Genomic DNA, 21,959 nt, shown 5'->3' on the forward strand with positions numbered 1-21,959 from the left:
AACACAATCAGAAACATGTTCACTGGCCATTTCTTTAATTTGCTACAAAACAACGGTGATGACACTTCAAAAATGTAATTTATTGTTGTAAAATGCTTTGGGACTTCCTGAGGGTGTGACAAGACACAACATAGATGCGTGTTCTTGTTTTCTTTGTTAAGTGTGGTGTTGCCAAATCTGCCGTGCAGTATAATCAGGACAAATACAGCACAACAGGAACTGAGTTACAATGCGGAGGCTATTTGTCACTGTTAATGGGGTTTCTAAACGCGTGGTTGACGGTCCTACGGATGCAAACTCCTGGCAATCCCCTGCAAATACTTACACACTTCAAGAGGAGCTCCGCCGCCCCCCCCCACCTCCACTGCCAACATTGAGCTCCTTCCACTGAAGAAATGTAAATATCATCACATTCCCATAACCCCATAGAAAGACTGATACGTCCTGTCCAAACTCATAAAAGGCGGCATCAGCCCACAAAGGGAAACAGCACTATCATCGCAGGAAATGTTCCTTATTATTGGACAGCAACAGAAGTAACACGCCAGTAATTCAGCAAATAAACATAGCAAAATACAGAACACTCCCAGATTAGGCTCAGCACGGTTTAGATACAGAGTAAAGCTCCCTCTACACTGTCCCATCAAACACTCCCAGGGCAGGTACAGCACGGGTTAGGTACAGAGTAAAGCTCCCTCTACACTGTCCCATCAAACACTCCCAGGGCAGGTACAGCACGGGTTAGGTACAGAGTAAAGCTCCCTCTACACTGTCTCATCAAACACTCCCGGGGCAGGTACAGCACGGGTTAGGTACAGAGTAAAGCTCCCTCTACACTGTCTCATCAAACACTCCCAGGGCAGGTACAGCACGGGTTAGATACAGAGTAAAGCTCCCTCTACACTGTCTCATCAAACACTCCCAGGGCAGGTACAGCACGGGGTAGGTACAGAGTAAAGCTCCCTCTGCACTGTCCCATCAAACACTCCCAGGGCAGGTACAGCACGGGTTAGGTACAGAGTAAAGCTCCCTCTGCACTGTCCCATCAAACGCTCCCAGGGCAGGTACAGCACGGGTTAGGTACAGAGTAAAGCTCCCTCTACACTGTCCCATCAAACGCTCCCAGGGCAGGTACAGCACGGGTTAGGTACAGAGTAAAGCTCGCTCTGCACTGTCCCATCAAACGCTCCCAGGGCAGGTACAGCACGGGTTAGGTACAGAGTAAAGCTCCCTCTATACTGTTGGCGTGTCTTAAATCCCGACTTCTGAAGAGCCCTTCTTTCCCCACTGTGACATTGCCATTTTCTAGGCCTGCAGTCGGTTTTTATTATTTATCTGCTCGTCCTCTGAGTGCTGCAGTGATTCACCAACTCATTTCTAACCCCAATACCTCATTTGATGATTGGAAAATTATCTCGAACTGAGAATTATTAACTCTTTCCATGATAGGGACTGTCAATAATTGTTGAGAGTGCACAATACTTACCTAAATTCGTACAGACCCATTTATATATTAACGTTCCAATGTGTGCAGTGGCTGTCTGACTGTTTGAGCTTTACGATTGGTTCAGTGTAGAAACTGAAACAATTAGATACAGGAAGAAATCAGCTCCCTTTTGGTCTACTCGATAAGCCTTGGAAACTTGTGAAAAGCAGGAAGGAAATTGTAACTTGTAAAAGAGAAAAATGAAAGAATTGCATTTCTGTCGCGCCTTTCACAACTTCAGGACGTCCCAAAGCGCTTCACGGCCAACAAACTACTTCTTGAAGTGCGGTCACTGTTGTAATGTCGGAAACGTGGCAGCCAATTTGTGCACAGCGAGATCCCACAAACAGCATTGAAATAAATGACCGGATAATCTGTTTCGATGATGTTGGTTGAGGGATAAATATATTGGCCCAGGACACCGGGGAGAACTCCCCCTGCTCCTCTTCGAAATAGTGGCCGTGGGATCGTTTGCTTCCACCTGAGGGGGCAGACGGCGCCTCGGTTTAACGTCTCATCCTCAGACAGTGCGGCGCTCCCGCAGTACCGCACCAAAGTGTCAGCCTGGATTACGTGCTCAAGTCTGTGGAACGGGGCTTGAACCCGTGACCTTCCGGCTCAGAGACGAGAGTGCTAGCCACGGCTGACACAGACCGGGTAAAGACGACAGGTTTCCTTCCCTAAAGGACATTAATGAACCAGTTGGGTTCATGGTCTCTTTTATTTCCAGAGTTTTAAATGTGCCCCCCCCCACCCCCCCATGGTCAAATAGCTTATTGGCTCTCGCTGTCTAGGAGTGCACGAGATGTTATGCGCGCCCGTGGAACTGTACCTTGGCCAGAGTTGGCTGACGTCTTCTGTAAAGGGGAAAAAAAAATTTGGCCGAAGAAAAGCCGATCTTGTAACCTTTGTCTCTCTCCACCCCCCCTGCCCCCCACCCCCTGCGGTCTTCGCAGTTCTGTGGAAGCGATACCTCGGTGAATGCCTTTACAATCTGCAATGCCGATGATTGGCTTTATCTCCCTGTGGTAATTGCAGGATAGTCAGTGCACCAGATGAGTCTGCAGAATCTTATCTTTTATCTCTGTTGTTTTTGCGAAGAAAAAGAATAAATGACTTGCGTTTGCATTGCACCCTATTACACAAGGAGTAGTCGAGGCCACTAGCATAGATGCAGTTAAGGGGAAGCTAGATAATCACATGAGGGAGAGGGGAACAAAAGGGATCGCTGAAAGGTTAGATGGAGTAGGGAGGGAGGAGGCTCAAGTGCGGCATAAACACCAGCATGAACCAGTTGGGCCGAATGGCCTGTTTCTGTGCTGTAAATTCAATGTAATTCTATTTATGTAATTCTGTTGCATCTCACAGAAATATCTCAAAGCATTTTACCACCCCACCCATGAATTACTTTTGAAGTGCAGTCACTTGTTATGTAGGCGAAAGAGGCAGCCATTTAAAAAAAAATGTATTCATCTCTGGATGTGGGCGTCGCTGGCAAGGCCGGCATTTATTGCCCATCCCTCATTACCATTGAGAAGGTGGTGGTGAGCCACCGTCTTGAACCGCTGCAGACCGTGTGGTGAAGGTTCTCCCACAGTGCTGTTACGTAGGGAGGTCCAGGATTTTGACCCAGCGACGATGAAGGGACGGCCGATATATGTCCAAGTTGGGATGGTGTGTGATTTGGAGGATAACTTGGAGGTGGTGTTGTTCCCATGTGCCTGCTTCCCTTGTCCTAGGTGGAGGAGGTCGTGGGTTTGGGAGGTGCTGTCGAAGAAGCCTTGGCGAGTTGCTGCAGTGCATCCTGTGGATGGTACACACTGCAGCCACAGTGCACCGATGGTGAAGGGAGTGAATTTAAGGTGGTGGATGGACTGTTGATCAAGTGGGTTGCTTTGTCCTGGATGGTGTGGAAATTCTTGAGTGTTGTTGGAGCTGCACCCATCCAGGCAAGTGGAGAGTATTCCATCACACTCCTGACTTGTGCCTTGGTGGAGAGACTTTGGGGAGTCACGAGGTGAGTCATTCGCCGCAGAATACCCAGTCTCTGACCTGCTCTAGTAACCACAACATGTATGTGGCTGGTCCAGTTGAGTTTCTGGTCACTGGTAAACCCCAGGATGTTGATGTACACGGCAAGATCCCACAAGCAGCAGTATGTTTTTTTGTGACGTTGCTTGAGAGATGAATGTTGGGCACAACACCTGGGGAACTCCCTGCTCTTTATTGAATAGTGCCAGAACAAACAGACAGAGCCTCATCGGAAAGACGGCCTCTCCAACATCACAACACTCCCTCAGTACTGCATTGAAGTGACAGCCTAGATTCGAGTCCCCTGGGGTGGGGACTTGAATCCACAACCTTCTGACTCAGGAGCGAGAGTGCCACCAACTGAATCAAACTGTTTGTGTGGGGAGCGTGTGGAATCTTTTTGTTGGAACCCATTTTTTGAGGTGTTTGCCAGTGGCACTGGGTTTATTTACTCTGCTGTCGACAATATACAATGTAGAAATCCAACAGTACACGTCTGTGTTGTGTAATACACTCCTAGTGTGATGCTCCTTATTCATCCTCTCAAACTGCTCCCACCATCAGTGACAGACCTGTACCCACCAGTACTGTACCCCAGTGTTATACAGTGACAGACCTGTACCCACCAGTACTGTACCCCAGTGTTATACAGTGACAGACCTGTACCCACCAGTACTGTACCCCAGTGTTATACAGTGACAGACCTGTTCCCACCAGTACTGTACCCCAGTGTTATACAGTGACAGACCTGTACCCACCAGTACTGGACCCCAGTGTTATACAGTGACAGACCTGTACCCACCAGTACTGTACCCCAGTGTTATACAGTGACAGACCTGTACCCACCAGTACTGTACCCCAGTGTTATACAGTGACAGACCTGTACCCACCAGTCCTGTACCCCAGTGTTATACAGTGACAGAGCTGTACCCACCAGTACTGTACCCCAGTGTTATACGGTGACAGACCTGTACCCACCAGTACTGTACCCCAGTGTCATACAGTGACAGACCTGTACCCACCAGTACTGTATCCCAATATTATACAGTGACAGACCTGTACCCACCAGTACTGTACCCGTGTTATACAGTGACAGACCTGTACCCACCAGTACTGTACCCCAGTGTTATACAGTGACAGACCTGTACCCACCAGTCCTGTACCCCAGTGTTATACAGTGACAGAGCTGTACCCACCAGTACTGTACCCCAGTGTTATACAGTGACAGACCTGTACCCACCAGTACTGTACCCCAGTGTTATACAGTGACAGACCTGTACCCACCAGTACTGTACCCCAGTGTCATACAGTGACAGACCTGTACCCACCAGTACTGTATCCCAATATTATACAGTGACAGACCTGTACCCACCAGTACTGTACCCGTGTTATACAGTGACAGACCTGTACCCACCAGTACTGTACCCCAGTGTTATACAGTGACAGACCTGTACCCACCAGTCCTGTACCCCAGTGTTATACAGTGACAGAGCTGTACCCCAGTGTTATACAGTGACAGAGCTGTACCCACCAGTACTGTACCCCAGTGTTATACAGTGACAGACCTGTACCCACCAGTACTGTACCCCAGTGTTATACAGTGACAGACCTGTACCCACCAGTACTGTACCCCAGTGTCATACAGTGACAGACCTGTACCCACCAGTACTGTATCCCAATATTATACAGTGACAGACCTGTACCCACCAGTACTGTACCCGTGTTATACAGTGACAGACCTGTACCCACCAGTACTGTACCCCAGTGTCATACAGTGACAGACCTGTACCCACCAGTACTGTACCCCAGTGTTATACAGTGACAGACCTGTACCCACCAGTACTGTACCCCAGTGTTATACAGTGACAGACCTGTACCCACCAGTACTGTACCCCAGTGTCATACAGTGACATACCTGTACCCACCAGTACTGTACCCCAGTGTTATACAGTGACAGACCTGTACCCACCAGTACTGTACCCCAGTGTTATACAGTGACAGACCTGTACCCACCAGTACTGTACCCCAGTGTTATACAGTGACAGACCTGTACCCACCAGTACTGTACCCCAGTGTTATACAGTGACAGACCTGTACCCACCAGTACTGTATCCCAGTGTTATACAGTGACAGACCTGTACCCACCAGTACTGTACCCCAGTGTTATACAGTGACAGACCTGTACCCACCAGTACTGTACCCCAGTGTTATACGGTGACAGACCTGTACCCACCAGTACTGTACCCCAGTGTTATACAGTGACAGACCTGTACCCACCAGTACTGTACCCCTGTGTTATACAGTGACAGACCTGTACCCACCAGTACTGGACCCCAGTGTTATACAGTGACAGACCTGTACCCACCAGTACTGGACCCCAGTGTTATACAGTGACAGACCTGTACCCACCAGAACTGTACCCCAGTGTTATACAGTGACAGACCTGTACCCACCAGTACTGTACCCCAGTGTTATACAGTGACAGACCTGTACCCACCAGAACTGTACCCCAGTGTTATATAGTGACAGACCTGTACCCACCAGTACTGGACCCCAGTGTTATACAGTGACAGACCTGTACCCACCAGTACTGTACCCCTTTATTACACAGCACAAAGTGCCCTCTACAGCGACAACCCTGGACACAATCTGTAATTATATAGCTGGGTAATTTCCCACAGTTCGAGCAGATACATTCACACTCCCATGGTTACACTTCACTGGAGTCCTGCTAACGAGGCTGTAATGGGTTAGTTTGGGAGGCTGTTGGTGCCGAAACATTAACCTAAGTCTCCCTTTTGTTCAGTATCACATGCGGATTCACCAGGAGGAGAGGAAGTACCTGTGCCCGGAGTGTGGGTACAAGTGCAAGTGGATCAACCAGCTCAAGTACCACATGACGAAACACACAGGTAAAGAATGGCAGATGCACGGTGCCAAGTCACAAAAAATATATTGCCCGATAGTCAGGGAGCATCCCTGGGTAGCTCATCTGGTTAAAGCAGTGGGTAGTTCAGTTGATCCCTGCAGGGGAGACGGTTTATATAATCTGCAAGTGATCTCCTCGCTTATGAACGGGGTTTCCACCGCACTTCTGGTGAAGGATTTCACCCAGAGGGTGGTGGGGGTCTGGAACTCACTGCCTGAGAGGGTGGGAGAGGCAGAAACCCTCAACTCATTTAAAAAGTACCTGGATGTGCACCTGAAGTGCTGTAACCTACAGGGCTACGGACCAAGTGCTGGATTGTGGGATTAGGCTGGGTGGTTCATTTTCGGCCGGTGCGGACACGATGGGCCGAATGGCCTCCTTCTGTGCCATAAATTTTGTTTGATTCTATGAGTTACAGGGGAGTGGGAGCAGCTCCAAGGAAGTTCTGGGCTCATGTGTTCAGATTATGTAGGTAACCAAGCTGGAGCCTCCAGTTACTGTCACTATCTGATAGCTAGATAGTGCCTCTGGTTAAGTGTGGGGTGCAGTTAAATAAGTTAGCGAGTCTAGTCAATTGTTTGCAAGGGTAACTGGGTTCATGAATCTCGTTAAGTGTTGAGGTAGAGTTAACCAGGATAGTATGTCTAGTTAATCGTGTTGGCCTGGGTAACCAGATTATTGCCTCTAGTTAAGTATGATGTTGGTGGTAACCAGATTAGTATGTCTAGTTAATTGGGTAACTGGGTCAATGCCTCTAGTTAAGTTTGGGAAGTGGGGGTAACCTGGTTAGGGTGTCTGGTTAATAGCATTGGCCTGGGTAACAGCGTTCGTGCCTCTGGTTGAGTGTGGGAGAGATGCAGGTAACCTGGTTAGGGTGTCTGGTTAATAGCATTGGCCTGGGTAACAGCGTTTGTGCCCCTGGCTGAGTGTGGGAGAGATGCAGGTAACCTGGTTAGGGTGTCTGGTTAATAGCATTGGCCTGGGTAACAGTGTTCGTGCCTCTGGTTGAGTGTGGGAGAGATGCAGGTAACCTGGTTAGGGTGCCTGGTCAATAATATGGGCCTGAGTAACCGACTCGGTGCGCCCAGTTAACTGTGGCGTTCCTGTTCGCAGGTGCCAAGCCCTACCAGTGTGACGAATGCGATTACTGCACTAACCGGGCCGACGCGCTGCGGACCCACAAGGAGACGCGGCACAAGGAGGCGCGGAGCTTCATCTGCGAGCAGTGCGGCAAGGGCTTCAAAACCCGCTTCCTCCTGAAGACCCACCTGAAGAAGCACAGCGAGGAGAAGCCGTACGTGTGCAGCGTGTGCTGCCGCGGCTTCCGCTGGCAGGCCGGGCTCCGCCACCACTACCTGACCCACACCAACGAGCACCCCTTCTTCTGCCGCCACTGCAGCTACAAGGCCAAGCAGAAGTTCCAGGTGGTCAAGCACATCCAGCGGCACCACCCCCAGAAAGCCTCGGCCGACCCCGGCGAGGGGGTGGGCAAGGTGCCTCCGGTCAGCCACCCCCTGGGCCCGGGCGACGGCAGAGCCGGGCAGTCTCCGCCCACCCACCACCCACCGCTGACCTCCGACAGTGCCGACAAGCCAGTCCCCGGCACGGCCTCCAGCAGCTCCTAAGTAGAAAGGGGGAGTTTGGGAGGAGGGAGGTGTGTTGGAAAAAGCCTTTGCCTTCGGGGGGGGAAGGCTGAGCGATGCTACGAGTGGGGCTGGCCCACACTGCCTTGGGGAGAGATTCGATGTGAATAATTTGGAGGGTGTCGCATTAACCAGAGACGTGTGTGCGTGTGCGCGTGCGACTTGAGCCAGCGTTAATGCAGAGACCCAGGGGCACTGTTCGAACCCAAACAATGGGCCGCGAATTCTCCCGTCTAAAAGGAAAATGACCCGCTGCCGCATTGGGAGTATCTGATGAGACTGCAACCGTACTGCGTCGAGGATGTAAATCCTGCAAGCACTGTCTCTGAACCAAAAGGGCTCACGCCTTTTAAGTCAAGCACTGATCTGCAGGGGTGCCAGCAAGCACCCGAATCGGAAAGACGGAACCTTTCGCTCCCGCCATCGCGGTACCCTGGAGCGGGAACGTGAGGCACGCCGTCCGCAGAGTTCTTGCTGCACCGCCGCAATCTACAGCGGAAGGTTTTGGAAGGCGGAGGGAAGGTCGAGGCCCCCTTTCCCCGGAGAGACGTGTTTAACCGCGTGTCGCAAAAGGGACACGATAATCAACGGGTGTGATTATTTTCTCCGGCATCGCGATGGTGAAGCTGTGTGACCAGCTGAGCCTTCGCCGAAACTACAAGAAGGCCCTCTTAATTTTAAAAAAACACTTAGGTGAAAGCAGAATAAGGTTTGGGGAAAAACTATCGAGAGAGCCGTGCCGTTTCACATTATCAAACTGTCAGTATAATCGAATGACTTGTGATAACATTTCCATAAAGACTTATCGCTGGAGTTGGGCAATATTTGAACACTGGGAGTCGAGCGCACGGAAGTTCGAAGAAAAAACCCTTCGGAATAGAGTTGCTGCACCAGGGAATTTCCGCATCCCAATTTTACAGGGGTCCTGACAGCAGGAATTCCCCCACCACCCCATTTTATTTTTCAGAATGCAAATAGCATATTACAGCAACCACCAGAACATCCCAGAAAATCCAAACAGGGCAAGGCTTTAATTTTGTCTCGACACCTGTGTTGTCTTGTCTGCCGACTTTATTTCTCTTAACAATTAATGCTCTCCCCTTATTGCCAATCACTGTATTGTTAGAGGACCGTTGAAAGGCTTCTGAGATTCCGAGGGAAGGGAACATTCCGAGTAACAGAACCGCCTGGAGTTTGTCCTTCATGTTCACCTCTCTTCTCCGCCCCTCTCCTTCCCTTCCCACTCCTCTCCTTCCCTTCCCTCTCCTCCCCTCCCCTCTCCTCCCCTCCCCTCTCCTCCCCTCCCCTCTCCTTCCCTCCCCTTCCCTCTCCTCTCCTTCCCTCTCCTTCCTTCCCCTCTCCTTCCTTCCATTCCCTTCCTTCCCCTCTCTTTCCTTCCCTTCCCTCCTTCCTTCCCTTCCCTCCCCTCTCCTTCCTTTCCTTCCCTCCCCTCTCCTTCCTTCCCTTCCCTTCCCTCTCCTCTCCTTCCCTTCCCTCCCCTCTCCTCCTTCCGCCCCCTCCCCTCTCCTCTCCTCAAGGTGCTGACCTTTGCCGGGGTATAGTTCCACGGGCATGCTTCACATATGAGCCCCGACGGGGAGTGTCGACAGGATATTAAGACCATGGAGGGGCATTATAACCGAGTGGGGTCCTCTCCTCCCTCCCCCACTCCTGACATCCAGGAGAAGTTCCCCAGGCTGACTTTTTTTATTGCCCCCTCCCTCCCCCCCCCAACCTTCCTTAGCCCCAGGGGCACTCAGACCAATTGCAGGGTCCCAATTGCCTTCTCGCACCCAGCAGCCAACGCAGCGCAGACTGGGGGGGTCGAAGCTGGGGGCCCTCCCTGGCTCGGTACCGGAGCTACTCCTGGCCTTAGTAAGCTGAGCCCAGGGGGGGAGCCCCTCGTGGTCAAGTGATTCTCTCACCATCACCCATTGCTCCTCAGAGGCCATTCTCATCCTCCTCTCCAACACCGCTCAGAGGGAGAGACACCAGAAAGAGAGTCCACCAGTTCTGGAAATCCAAAATACGCAGCTGGCCAATCAGCGCGTGGAAAGACAGCCTAATGCTTTGGCTGGAAAGTAGAATCACAGAATCATACTGTGCAGAAAGAAGCCGTTCGACCCATCGTGCCCGTGCTGGCTCTTTGAAAGAGCTATCCAATTAGTCCCACTCCCCCCTGCAAATCTTTCCTTTTCAAGCATTTATCCAATTCCCTTTTGAAAGTTATTATTGAATCTGCTTCCACCGCCCTTTCAGGCAGTGCATTCCAGATCATCACAATAATTCTCCTCATTTCCCCCTCTGGTTCGTTTGCAAATTACCTTAAATCTGTCGCCTCTGGTTATCGACCTTCCTGCCACTGGAAAACAGTTTCTCCTTATCTAGTTTATCAAAACCCCTCATGATTTTGAACACCTCTATCAAATAATCTCACCTTAACCTTCTCTGTTCTAAGGAGAACAATCCCAGCTTCTCCAGTCTCTCCACATCACTGCATTAAATCCAGTTGAACTTTCATTGGTCAGTTTGCTTTTCAGGTACATCTCCCGTCTTTATTATGGGGCCAGAGGGAGCTGTTTCCCGATAACTCCCCTCCCCCCTCCCCCCCCCCCCCCCCCCCCCGGCTACCAGAACGATGGGGAGCGTAGGGACCCGAGCCCCGGGCCGCTGATCGTTGTCCGTGACCTGCCCTTTGCTGCAGCCCTCGACGGGAGGAGCAGCTCGAGCCCCGGTGCACAGGTTTAGAGTATAGGAGGCCTGGCTCTCCCTGCTCAATGGGGCAGAACATCGAGGAGAGCGTGAAAGGGGGATGAGGCAAGTAGAACAGGGGGGAGCCTATCCCTTTGTCTAACAAGGGGTGGTGTAGGAATCGGACATCTCTGGGACCTGCGGTCAAATCCACCCCGGAGAGCCAGCTGTAACAAAAAAAATTTGCATTTATATAGCGCCTTTCATGCCCTTAGGGCGTCCCAAAGCGCTTTACAGCCAATGAAGTACTTTTGAAGTGTGGTCAGTGTTAATGTAGGAAATGGGGCAGCCAATTTGCGCACAGCAAGATCCCACAAACAGCAATGAGATAAATGACGAGTTAATCAGTTTTTAGGTGTAGGTTGAGGGATAAATGTTGGCCTGGGACGCACCCCCCTGCTCTTCTTCAAATAGTGTCATGAGATCTTCTATGTCCACCCGGGAGGGGAGACGTCGCCTCCAAAAGAAGGCACCTCCGACAGTGTAGCACTCCCTGAGTACTACACCGGGAGTGTCGGGCTAGATCTTGTGCCCAAGTTCCTGGAGTGGGACTTGAGCCCACGACTTTCTGACTCAGAAGCGAGAGATCGACCCACCGAGCCACGGCTGACAATTCTGGGCTGGTCTAAATCCAACTCCGGGCAAACGTGTGCCCACTTGTAGCACAGAACTGCCTGCTGTTCAGCTTAATTTGTACTGAATTTAGAGCCTCGCACAGAGGCTTCTCTCTCCCGACTGGGGTATGTTCTGCGGGCGTTGCTGGCGGGTTTTGGATGGCATCCATTGCCTTCGAGGGGCCATTTCTTATGCGCAAGCCTCCACAGCTCAGGTCAAGGGTCATTACGGGCAAGTCCTCGCCTGGCCTCCACACCTGCGCAGGAGTCCTTCCCACTAGAGGCAACCAGCGTTAGCGGCAACCACCCCCCGGGCCACGTGAGAGCAAGACCCCTCCCCTCTGCTCCTCCCCCATGCAGCATCCCTCAGTCCCAACCTCGAACGCCTCCTACTGCACCAGTGTGACATGTTTTTCCACTTAGCGGGGACCGCCCAGCGTTCGTCATGATTAGAGCGCAGGTCACGGAGGTAAATGGCAGCAGGTCCAACCCGCTGCTCCGCTCGAGATCCCCGCATGTTGACGCCGTTAGGAATTTAATATCGGCGCCCGTCCCTGCGGAATTATCCCCCCAGTACAAGTCAGCACTTGAGGGAGAGGAGGAGGAAGGGAGGCTGAGAATTTTTCGGAAAGAAATTTGTAGAACCATGAGCACAAGGACAGATGAAGTCAGAAGTTCAGTGCATGTACCACAGGGAGCAGCTTGCACAGTGACTTCAGGTTACCGAGCTGCGAATGAGTCCCGTTTGGAGTCATGATAATCTTTGAGTTTATATACGGAGCGGAATCACGTCAGAACAGCTGGAACCACTTCACGCAACCTATCGTGGAGTGCACCGACAGTCGTTATGTGAGCAGACAGTGCAGCCCTTCTAACACACAACACTATCCCACAAGCAGCAGTGAGGTGAAAGACCAGTTAATTGTTTCATTTGTGTGGCGGTATTGGCTAAAGGGAGAGCATTGGCCAAGGACACGGGGGAGAGGGGATTGGAGCAGGAGCCAAGTGACCTCCTCCTGTGCTGTGACCTCTACGATTCCGGGACATCTGGAGAACTCTGGGATCTTTTAACATCCACCAGAGCAGCCTTGCCCCCTCCTGGAGTCTTCCGCAGATCACTATCTCCGAAGGAGACTGGAGAAAATTTGGGGGGGGGGGGGTGGTGGCAGAAAAGCACGACGAGGTGTTGAGCACTGAAGAGGGGTCACTGTGACAATGTTGTCCAACCACAGATGTCTAGAAAGTATTTATCGCAAAGGAGGAGATTCCTCACAGAACACGCACTCCTGATTAGAAATATTAATATATTACTCGATTACAATGTGCTAATCAAATGTATATGTTCAGCTTGCCTGTACAGAACCGAAAGACTGAAAAGCATTTTTTTTTCTAAATGTGATCCTGAATCCCATTAAAAACAAGAAGGAAAAGACGGAAGTCTGGGAGCTGAGATTTGATCCGATGATTTGCGGCAAGCAGCAGGAGAGCGAGGCCTGTTTGAGTTTTTTTAATGGGGGTTATCCAGTTTGAGCCTGTCTGCCAAAAAAAGAAAGACTTGTATTTATATCTCTCCTTTCACAACGTCCCAAAGCACAGGTATTTTTGAAGTGTAGTCACTGTTGTAATGTAAGAAACGCGGCAGCCAATTTGCTCACAGCAAGATCCCACAAACAGCAATGTGATGATGAGCAGATAATCTCTTTTTAGTGACGTTGGTTGAGGGATAAATATTGGCCCCAGGACACCGGGGAGAACTCCCCTGCTCTTCTTTGAATAGTAGCCATGGGATCTTTTGCGTCCACCTAAGAGGGCAGGCGGCCTTGGTTTAATGTCTCATCCGAAAGACGGCACCTCCGACAGTGCAGCACTCCCTCAGTCCTAGCACTGGGAGTGTCAGCCTGGATTGTGGGGCTCAAGTCTCTGGAGTGGGGCTTGAACCCACAACCTTCTGACCCAGAGAGGAGAGTGCTACTCACTGGCTCACGGGGATCTAATACCCATCTGCGGTCAAGTCCTGGTAAACCCTGAGCCTGTCGTGTACAGTGTCCACCTCGCTTTCGTTGGGTTTGGTGCAGTTGACCGATGGTTCTTGAGAAGTTTTACTTTAATTCCATGGGGGCTCGGTGTTTAAACGCATCGCTTGGTGAGCTGCCAGGCCATGAGGCCCCAGGTCTGACCCCTGGCCGGTGAGCGAGTTAGTCGATCTGGGCACTCCCGGGTGAGGGCGTGGGGGTTGGGTTGGGTTGTTCCTGGATCTTTAATGGCCTTTGCTGGGAAAGTGTGTGAATGTCAGAGGCGAGGGCTGGATCGAGCTCAACGACAATGCCTCTCATGGTCGAATGGCCCGATGACACCTCACCATCTAGGCTCACACCTGATGTATAGCCAAGGGAAGCTTGATAAACACATGAGGGAGAAAGGAATAGAGGATATGTCGTTGGGTGCGATGAAGAAGGGAGGGAGGAGGCTCGTGTGGAAGATAAACACCGCATGGACCAGTTGGGCCGAATGGCCTGTATCTGTGCTGTATATTCAGTGTAATTCCATGTATGGCCAATGGGGGTGACCATACATCTGGGACCGTACCCCAGCAGATTCGATGCCTTTAGGAGACAAAAGGTAGAGGGAGGGGGGGATATTGGGTGGAGAGATTGCCTGAAGCTCATTTCAGCGAGGGCCCAGCAGAGAGGAGATTGTCTCATCCCCATTTGGACAGGAATCTTTCTGGGCTACAGCTCTGGGGGTGCTAGCACCATTCCCCCTACTCCGCCCCCCACCCCCGCCCCTCCATTCATTGCCTAAAATGGCCGTTCCTGTTCAAACCATGATACCTTTTCCTGGCGAGTAGTGGGAGTTGCACCGAACCTCGACTCGCTCAACGCGGCGAAGCCCGGCAGTCCGCGAAACGGAGGTCCGGACGTTGGGGGGAACGGAGGTCGGCCATGGGCAACCCCGGCTGCAACGTAAATGGACAGTCTGTTGAGATGCCATCTGTGTCCCTCACTACACTGGAAGCCTGTGGGTATCGCGATGGACATGGAGAGCAACAGCAGGTGATGAACGATGAAAGCTCTTCCAAGGTAAGCCATGACGCTCTCCTCATTTTCAAGAATCGTTCCCACAAGTGTTCATCACGTTACTGCTTTTCTATGATGGAGGATGGTTGTTTATATAGCGCCTTTAACATAGTAAAACGACCCAAGGCGCTTCACAGGAGCGTAATCAGACGGAATTTGAGATTAGGACAGGTGACCAAAAGCTTGGTCAAAGATGTGGGTTTTAAGCAGCGTCTTAAAGGAGGAGAGGGTTAGAGGTTTAGGGAGGGAATTCCAAAGCTAAGCACCGAGGCAGCTGGAGACACGGCCGCCAACGGTGGAGCGATTAAAATCGGGGATGCGCAAGAGGCCAGAACTGGAGGAGCGGAGGGTTGGAGCGTGTGACCTTTGCACAAGAGTGAAAGGTCACACAAGATGAGCGAGTGAACGAGGACTAACGGTGTCGCAGTAAAAACCCAAAGGAGGAGGAGGGGAAAAAAAAAACAAGACACGCAAGAACTGCCATCTGGTGCAAATTTTTATTACAGGAGGTAATAACATTGAAAAAGTCAAACAATCGCTTCGCAGTGGAAAGTTCCCAGCATGACAACCTCAACAAACGCCAATCGATTCACGCTGACTACTGAATGATGTATCACTAGGGCTTCGGTGAAGTGTAACGGAGGATGTGTGATATTTTCTCACGGGCTGATTTTTCTTTATATATTTATGTATATGAGTGCGTACAACTGCCAGAGAGCCTCATCGGAATCTGTGTGCATCAGGAGCACACGGGCTCCATCGGTGCAGAGAAGGATGGGCGCCGGGATAAAGAAGGAGAGATTAGGTGGGGGGCGACCAAAAACTTGGTCAGTGAGGTGGGTTTTAAGGAGGAGAGAGAGAGGTCTAGGGATTGTGTTTCAAAGCCAAGGCCCCAGGGGTGGTTGAAGGCACGGCCACCAACGGTGGAGCGAAGGGAGGGAGAGACGCACGAGAGGCCAGAGTCAGAGGAACGGAGAGTTGTCAGTGGCGACACTGGGGGGGTCGGGGCAAAGTAAAACACCAGGAAGAAAACAGCATTGAAATACACCCCGGGGGATTCAACAGGAGCAGCCGGCCTGAGACTTCAAATAAATGCTTCACAGAAGCACAGGAGGAGTTAAAATCCAGGGGGGTTTCATTCGGGGGAACTCTACTCGGTAACTTAATCTGATTTATACACCGAACGGTTCGGAATTTCTGACGGCAGCATTTTTTTTTGGTTGTTTTGAGGCTGCGTCGCAGGTAAGCGCTCCTAAAGGTGCACAGGGCAATGGGAATGACTGGGCACCGGTCCATATAATGTGCAGAAACCAATTGGATCAAACAGTGGCTCACAATCTCGCTCACCTTCTCGTGCCACTCACCCTTTTGCAGGATACAGAGTCTCCAGCGTAACTAAACAAGCCAACGCATTTCACAGCTAGGGGCCGATCAGCAGACTCGGGAAAGTCGGGAGAGGGCGAGGGGAGATTGGGGAAGGGGAGGTCTAAGAAGTAGCTTTTGGACGGTTGGGGGAGAGGTGAGGCAGGAGTGGTTTAGGCAGGATGTGATGACAACAACTTGCATTTATATAGCCCGTTTAACGTAGTGAGACGTCACAAGGAGCTTCACAGGAACGTAATGGAACAAAATTTGACACCGAGCCACATAAGGAGATATTAGGACAGGTGACCGAAGGCTCGGTCAAAGAGGTAGGTTTTAAGGAGCATCTTAAAGGAGGAGAGAGAGGTTTAGGGAGGGAATTCCAGAGCTTAGGGCTTAGGCAACAGAAAGCACGGCCGCCAGGGTTGGGGCGATGAAAATTGGGGATGCGCAAGAGGCCAGAATCGGAGAGATGTGGAGATCTCGGAGGGTTGTAGGGCTGGAGGAGGTTACAGAGATAGGGAGGGACGAGGCCACGGAGAGATGTGAACATGAGGATGAAAATTTTAAAAATCGAGGTGTTGCCAGACCGGGAGCCAATGTCGGTCAGCGAGCACAGAACTTGAGAAATAGGAGCAGGAGTAAGTCATAAGGCCCCTCAAACCTGCTCCGCTCAAACAGATCATGGCTGATCTGCGTCAACTCCACTTTCCCACCCTATCCCCATATCCCTTGATTCCCTTAGTGTCCAAATATCACAGGGGGGGATGAAAGAACGGGACTTGCTGCAAGTTAGGATACGGGCAGCAGAGGTTTGGATGGGCTCAAGTTTATGGAGGATGGAAGATGGAAGGCCGGCCAGGAGAGCTGAATAATCAGAATAGAGGTAACAAAGGCATGGATGAGGGTTTCAGCAGCAGATGAGCTGAGGTAGGGGCAGAGACGGGCGATGACCGGAGACTGTGCCACAGACGGGGTGGGTGGGGGAAGATGGATTGGAACCCCGACTCCGGAGAGTGGAAGGAGAGACGTAGGGTCAGCGGAAGTCCCAGAGCAAGCTCGCGCACCAGATTTGCCAACTAAGCATTGGCAGTGGTTGGTGAGGACAACGGTGAGTGAGACTTCATCGGGGATAGGACTGTAAGGACTTGCTGTGAAAGCACCAGCTCACACTGGGATACGGTTTCACAGGTGCCCAAGCTGCAAAACAGTGTGTGTTGCTAGACTATTCGAACTTGGGGTGCATCACAGCCAAGCTTTCCCTGATTGCACGCGCACTTCCCAGCAAAGGGATCGCTAGATGGTGATTAGGAACAGGGACCCTGGCTGTTTCTATTCCTCCCCTCCCCTCCCCCATTGCGCTTAACCCAGGGATGCTGAGGCCAATTGTAGTGTCCCCAGCACCCAGTTGCGATCAGCGAACTCAGCATGGAGGAGGGGAGACCAGGATCGGGGATTGAATCAGGGACCTTCCTCATTTGAATGGCTCAACACAGCAATGAACTGTGGGGTCGCTGACTCTGGTTGGACATATTGCTGGAGGTGTCATCACATGACTTCTCGTGTCCAACTGCCCCATCCCCCACTCCCGCCATTGGTCACCCAACACGTCAATCCCCGCGGTGACACCCCCTCACAGTCCTGCCATTGGTCACCCAACACGTCAATCCCCGCGGTGACACCCCCTCACAGTCCCGCCATTGGTCACCCAACACGTCAATCCCCGCGGTGACACCCCCCACTCACTCCTGCCATTGGTCACCCAACATGTCAATCCCCGCGGTGACACCCCCCACTCACTCCTGCCATTGGTCACCCAACATGTCAATCCCCGCGGTGACACCCCCCACACACTCCCGCCATTGGTCACCCAACATGTCAATCCCCGCGGTGACACCCCCCACTCACTCCCGCCATTGGTCACCCAACACGTCAATCCTCACGGTGACCCCCCCCCCCCCCACTCCCGCCATTGGTCACCCAACACATCAATCTTCACGGTGACCCCACCCCCACACTCCCACCATTGGTCACCCAACACATCAATCTTCACGGTGACCCCCCACACTCCCACCATTGGTCACCCAACACATCAATCCTCGCGGTGCCCCGCCTCCCCACACTCCCGCCATTGGTCACCCAACACATCAATCTTCACGGTGACCCACCCCCCCCTCCCCACACTCCCGCCATTGGTCACCCAACAGGTCAATCCTCGCAGTGCCCCGCCTCCCCAAGGCCAATTGAAAAGCGAACAGACACTTCATTACCCAATTGGATGATTACTGACTGCCAATCAAAGTGCTTTTTTTTAACCTATCTCCAAAATGTTACAACCAATAAATGAAAGTGTTCAAAGAAAGTGAAAATAACAATCAAATTTTGTTACATGCTCCTGTGATATTTCTCCCTGGTTTTGCTCGCATCTGTGACATCCTGGATATTAATCTTTTAGTTCCTGGAGACACCAGGACAATCCTGGCGGGTTGGTGAACCGCCAGGAAGCGTCAGGGTTTATCTGTCCCAGCGTGTCCAGACTTGTGGCGTTGTCCGTGCGTTGCTGTGTGTTTTGAGGGAGAGAGTGACGGTGAACGGAGGGGCCGCTAAGGTCCCTAAAGGGGTACGGTGGAATCGCTCCCGGGGAGGAAGGCAGGGTCCAGTGACGAGCTTTCCCTGGAGAGCGTGTGTGTGTGTGTGTGTGTGTGTGTGTGTTCACTTCCAGGGCAGGAGGCAAGTCTGTTCCAATCCGCTTCCATCTAATCGGCTGAAAAACAAAAGGAGAAAGAAATCATTTCTGGAGATTGCGATTCCAGGAGGGAGGAATTTTCAGGCTTCGCTGTTACAGACAGGGAGAGAGGGGCAGTGAGACCCCACTGTTATAGAGAGAAGGAGAGAGGGGCAGTGAGGCCCCACTGTTATAGAGAGAGGGGCAGTGAGACCCCACTGTTATAGAGAGAGGGAGAGAGGGGCAGTGAGACCCCACTGTTATAGAGAGAGGGGCAGTGAGGCCCCACTGTTATAGAGAGAAGGAGAGAGGGGCAGTGAGACCCCACTGTTGTGGAGAGAGGGAGAGAGGAGCAGTGAGACCCCACTGTTATAGAGAGAAGGAGAGAGGAGCAGTGAGACCCCACTGTTATAGAGAGAGGGAGAGAGGAGCAGTGAGACCCCACTGTTGTGGAGAGAGGGCCAGTGAGGGGCGGTGAGACCCCACTGTTATAGAGAGAGGGAGAGAGGGGCAGTGAGACCCCACTGTTATAGAGAGGGGCAGTGAGACCCCACTGTTATAGAGAGGGGCAGTGAGACCCCACTGTTATAGAGAGAGGGAGAGAGGAGCAGTGAGACCCCACTGTTATAGAGAGAAGGAGAGAGGGGCAGTGAGACCCCACTGTTGTGGAGAGAGGGCCAGTGAGGGGCAGTGAGACCCCACTGTTATCGAGAGAGGAAGAGAGGGGCAGTGAGACCCCACTGTTATAGAGAGAGGGAGAGAGGGGCAGTGAGACCCCACTGTTATCGAGAGAGGGGGAGAGGGGCAGTGAGACCCCACTGTTGTGGAGAGAGGGCCAGTGAGGGGCGGTGAGACCCCACTGTTGTGGGGAGAGGGGCGGTGAGGGGCAGTGAGACCCCACTGTTATAGAAAGAGGGGCAGTGAGACCCCACTGTTATAGAGAGAGGGGCAGTGAGACCCCACTGGTATAGAGAGAGGGGGAGAGGGGCAGTGAGACCCCACTGTTATCGAGAGAGGGGGAGAGGGGCAGTGAGACCCCACTGTTATCGAGAGAGGGGGAGAAGGGCAGAGACCTCACTGTTATCGAGAGAGGGGGAGAGGGGCAGTGAGACCCCACTGTTATAGAGAGAGGGGCAGTGAGACCCCACTGTTATCGAGAGAGGAAGAGAGGGGCAGTGAGACCCCACTGTTAGAGAGAGGAAGAGAGGGGCAGTGAGACCCCACTGTTATCGAGAGAGGGAGAGAGGGGCAGTGAGACCCCACTGTTATAGAGAGAGGGAGAGAGGGGCAGTGAGACCCCACTGTTATAGAGAGAGGGGCAGTGAGACCCCACTGTTATAGAGAGAGGGGCAGTGAGACCCCACTGTTATAGAGAGAGGGGGAGAGGGGCAGTGAGACCCCACTGGTATAGAGAGAGGGGGAGAGGGGCAGTGAGACCCCACTGTTATAAAGAGAAGGAGAGAGGGGCAGTGAGACCCCACTGTTATCGAGAGAGGGGGAGAGGGGCAGTGAGACCCCACTGGTATAGAGAGAGGGGGAGAGGGGCAGTGAGACCCCACTGTTATAGAGAGAGGGAGAGAGGGGCAGTGAGACCCCACTGTTATAGAGAGAGGGGCAGTGAGACCCCACTGTTATAGAGAGAGGGGCAGTGAGACCCCACTGTTATAGAGAGAGGGGCAGTGAGACCCCACTGGTATAGAGAGAAGGAGAGAGGGGCAGTGAGACCCCACTGTTATCGAGAGAGGGGGAGAGGGGCAGTGAGACCCCACTGGTATAGAGAGAGGGGGAGAGGGGCAGTGAGACCCCACTGTTATCGAGAGAGGTGGAGAGGGGCAGTGAGACCCCACTGTTATCGAGAGAAGGAGAGAGGGGCAGTGAGACCCCACTGTTATCGAGAGAGGGGGAGAGGGGCAGTGAGACCCCACTGTTATCGAGAGAGGGGGAGAGGGGCAGTGAGACCCCACTGTTATCGAGAGAAGGAGAGAGGGGCGGTGAGACCCCTCTGTTATAGAGAGAGGAGCAGTGAGACCCCTCTGTTATAGAGAGGGGGAGAGAGGAGCAGTGAGACCCCTCTGTTATAGAGAGAGGAGCAGTGAGACCCCTCTGTTATAGAGAGAGGAGCAGTGAGACCCCACTGGTATGGAGAGAGGAGCAGTGAGACCCCTCTGTTATAGAGAGAGGAGCAGTGAGACCCCTCTGTTAGAGAGGGGGAGAGGGGCAGTGAGACCCCTCTGTTATAGAGAGGGGGAGAGAGGAGCAGTGAGACCCCACTGTTATAGAGAGAAGGAGAGAGGGGCAGTGAGACCCCACTGTTACAGAGAGAGGGTGAGAGGGGCAGAGAGACCCCACTGTTGTGGGGAGAGGGCCAGTGAGGGGCAGTGAGACCCCACTGTTATAGAAAGAGGGGCAGTGAGACCCCACTGTTATAGAGAGAGGGAGAGAGGGGCAGTGAGACCCCACTGTTATAGAAAGAGGGGCAGTGAGACCCCACTGTTATAGAGAGAGGGGCAGTGAGACCCCACTGTTATAGAGAGAGGGGCAGTGAGACCCCACTGGTATAGAGAGAGGGGGAGAGGGGCAGTGAGACCCCACTGTTACAGAGAGAGGGAGAGAGGGGCAGTGAGACCCCACTGTTGTGGGGAGAGGGCCAGTGAGGGGCAGTGAGACCCCACTGTTGTGGGGAGAGGGCCAGTGAGGGGCAGTGAGACCCCACTGTTACAGAGAGAGGGAGAGAGGGGCAGTGAGACCCCACTGTTATAGAAAGAGGGGCAGTGAGACCCCACTGTTATAGAGAGAGGGGCAGTGAGACCCCACTGTTATAGAGAGAGGGGCAGTGAGACCCCACTGGTATAGAGAGAGGGGGAGAGGGGCAGTGAGACCCCACTGTTATCGAGAGAAGGAGAGAGGGGCAGTGAGACCCCACTGTTATCGAGAGAAGGAGAGAGGGGCAGAGACCCCACTGTTATCGAGAGAGGGGGAGAGGGGCAGTGAGACCCCACTGTTATCGAGAGAGGGGGAGAGGGGCAGAGACCCCACTGTTATCGAGAGAGGGGGAGAGGGGCAGTGAGACCCCACTGGTATAGAGAGAGGGAGAGAGGGGCAGAGACCTCACTGTTATCGAGAGAGGGGGAGAGGGGCAGTGAGACCTCACTGTTATCGAGAGAGGGTGAGAGGGGCAGTGAGACCTCACTGTTATCGAGAGAGGGGGAGAGGGGCAGTGAGACCTCACTGTTATCGAGAGAGGGGGAGAGGGGCGGTGAGACCTCACTGTTATCGAGAGAGGGGGAGAGGGGCAGTGGGACCTCACTGTTATCGAGAGAGGGGGAGAGGGGCAGTGAGGC

At 52.6% G+C, this 21,959-nt stretch overlaps 2 protein-coding genes across 6 annotated transcripts in view; one reads left to right on the forward strand and one right to left on the reverse strand.

The window, feature by feature from the left end:
- The window catches only part of znf142 (zinc finger protein 142), a 39,151-nt gene extending 26,265 nt beyond the window's left edge, over positions 1-12,886 (forward strand). The window contains exons 8-9 of the mRNA XM_067986982.1: positions 6,324-6,429; positions 7,560-12,886. Of these exons, the coding sequence (XP_067843083.1) occupies positions 6,324-6,429; positions 7,560-8,071 (618 nt within the window). The 3' untranslated portion in view covers positions 8,072-12,886. The remainder of the gene's footprint in view (positions 1-6,323; positions 6,430-7,559) is intronic.
- Positions 12,887-17,864: 4,978 nt separating this feature from the next.
- The window catches only part of LOC137323481 (obscurin-like protein 1), a 270,089-nt gene continuing 265,994 nt past the window's right edge, over positions 17,865-21,959 (reverse strand). For all 5 annotated transcript variants that reach the window (XM_067986989.1, XM_067986986.1, XM_067986987.1 and 2 more), the window contains one exon: positions 17,865-18,657. In XM_067986989.1, coding sequence (XP_067843090.1) covers positions 18,650-18,657 — 8 coding nt within the window. In that variant the 3' untranslated portion in view covers positions 17,865-18,649. The remainder of the gene's footprint in view (positions 18,658-21,959) is intronic.

The sequence above is a fragment of the Heptranchias perlo genome, chromosome 7, assembly GCF_035084215.1.
Source record: "Heptranchias perlo isolate sHepPer1 chromosome 7, sHepPer1.hap1, whole genome shotgun sequence".
NCBI lineage: Eukaryota > Metazoa > Chordata > Chondrichthyes > Hexanchiformes > Hexanchidae > Heptranchias > Heptranchias perlo.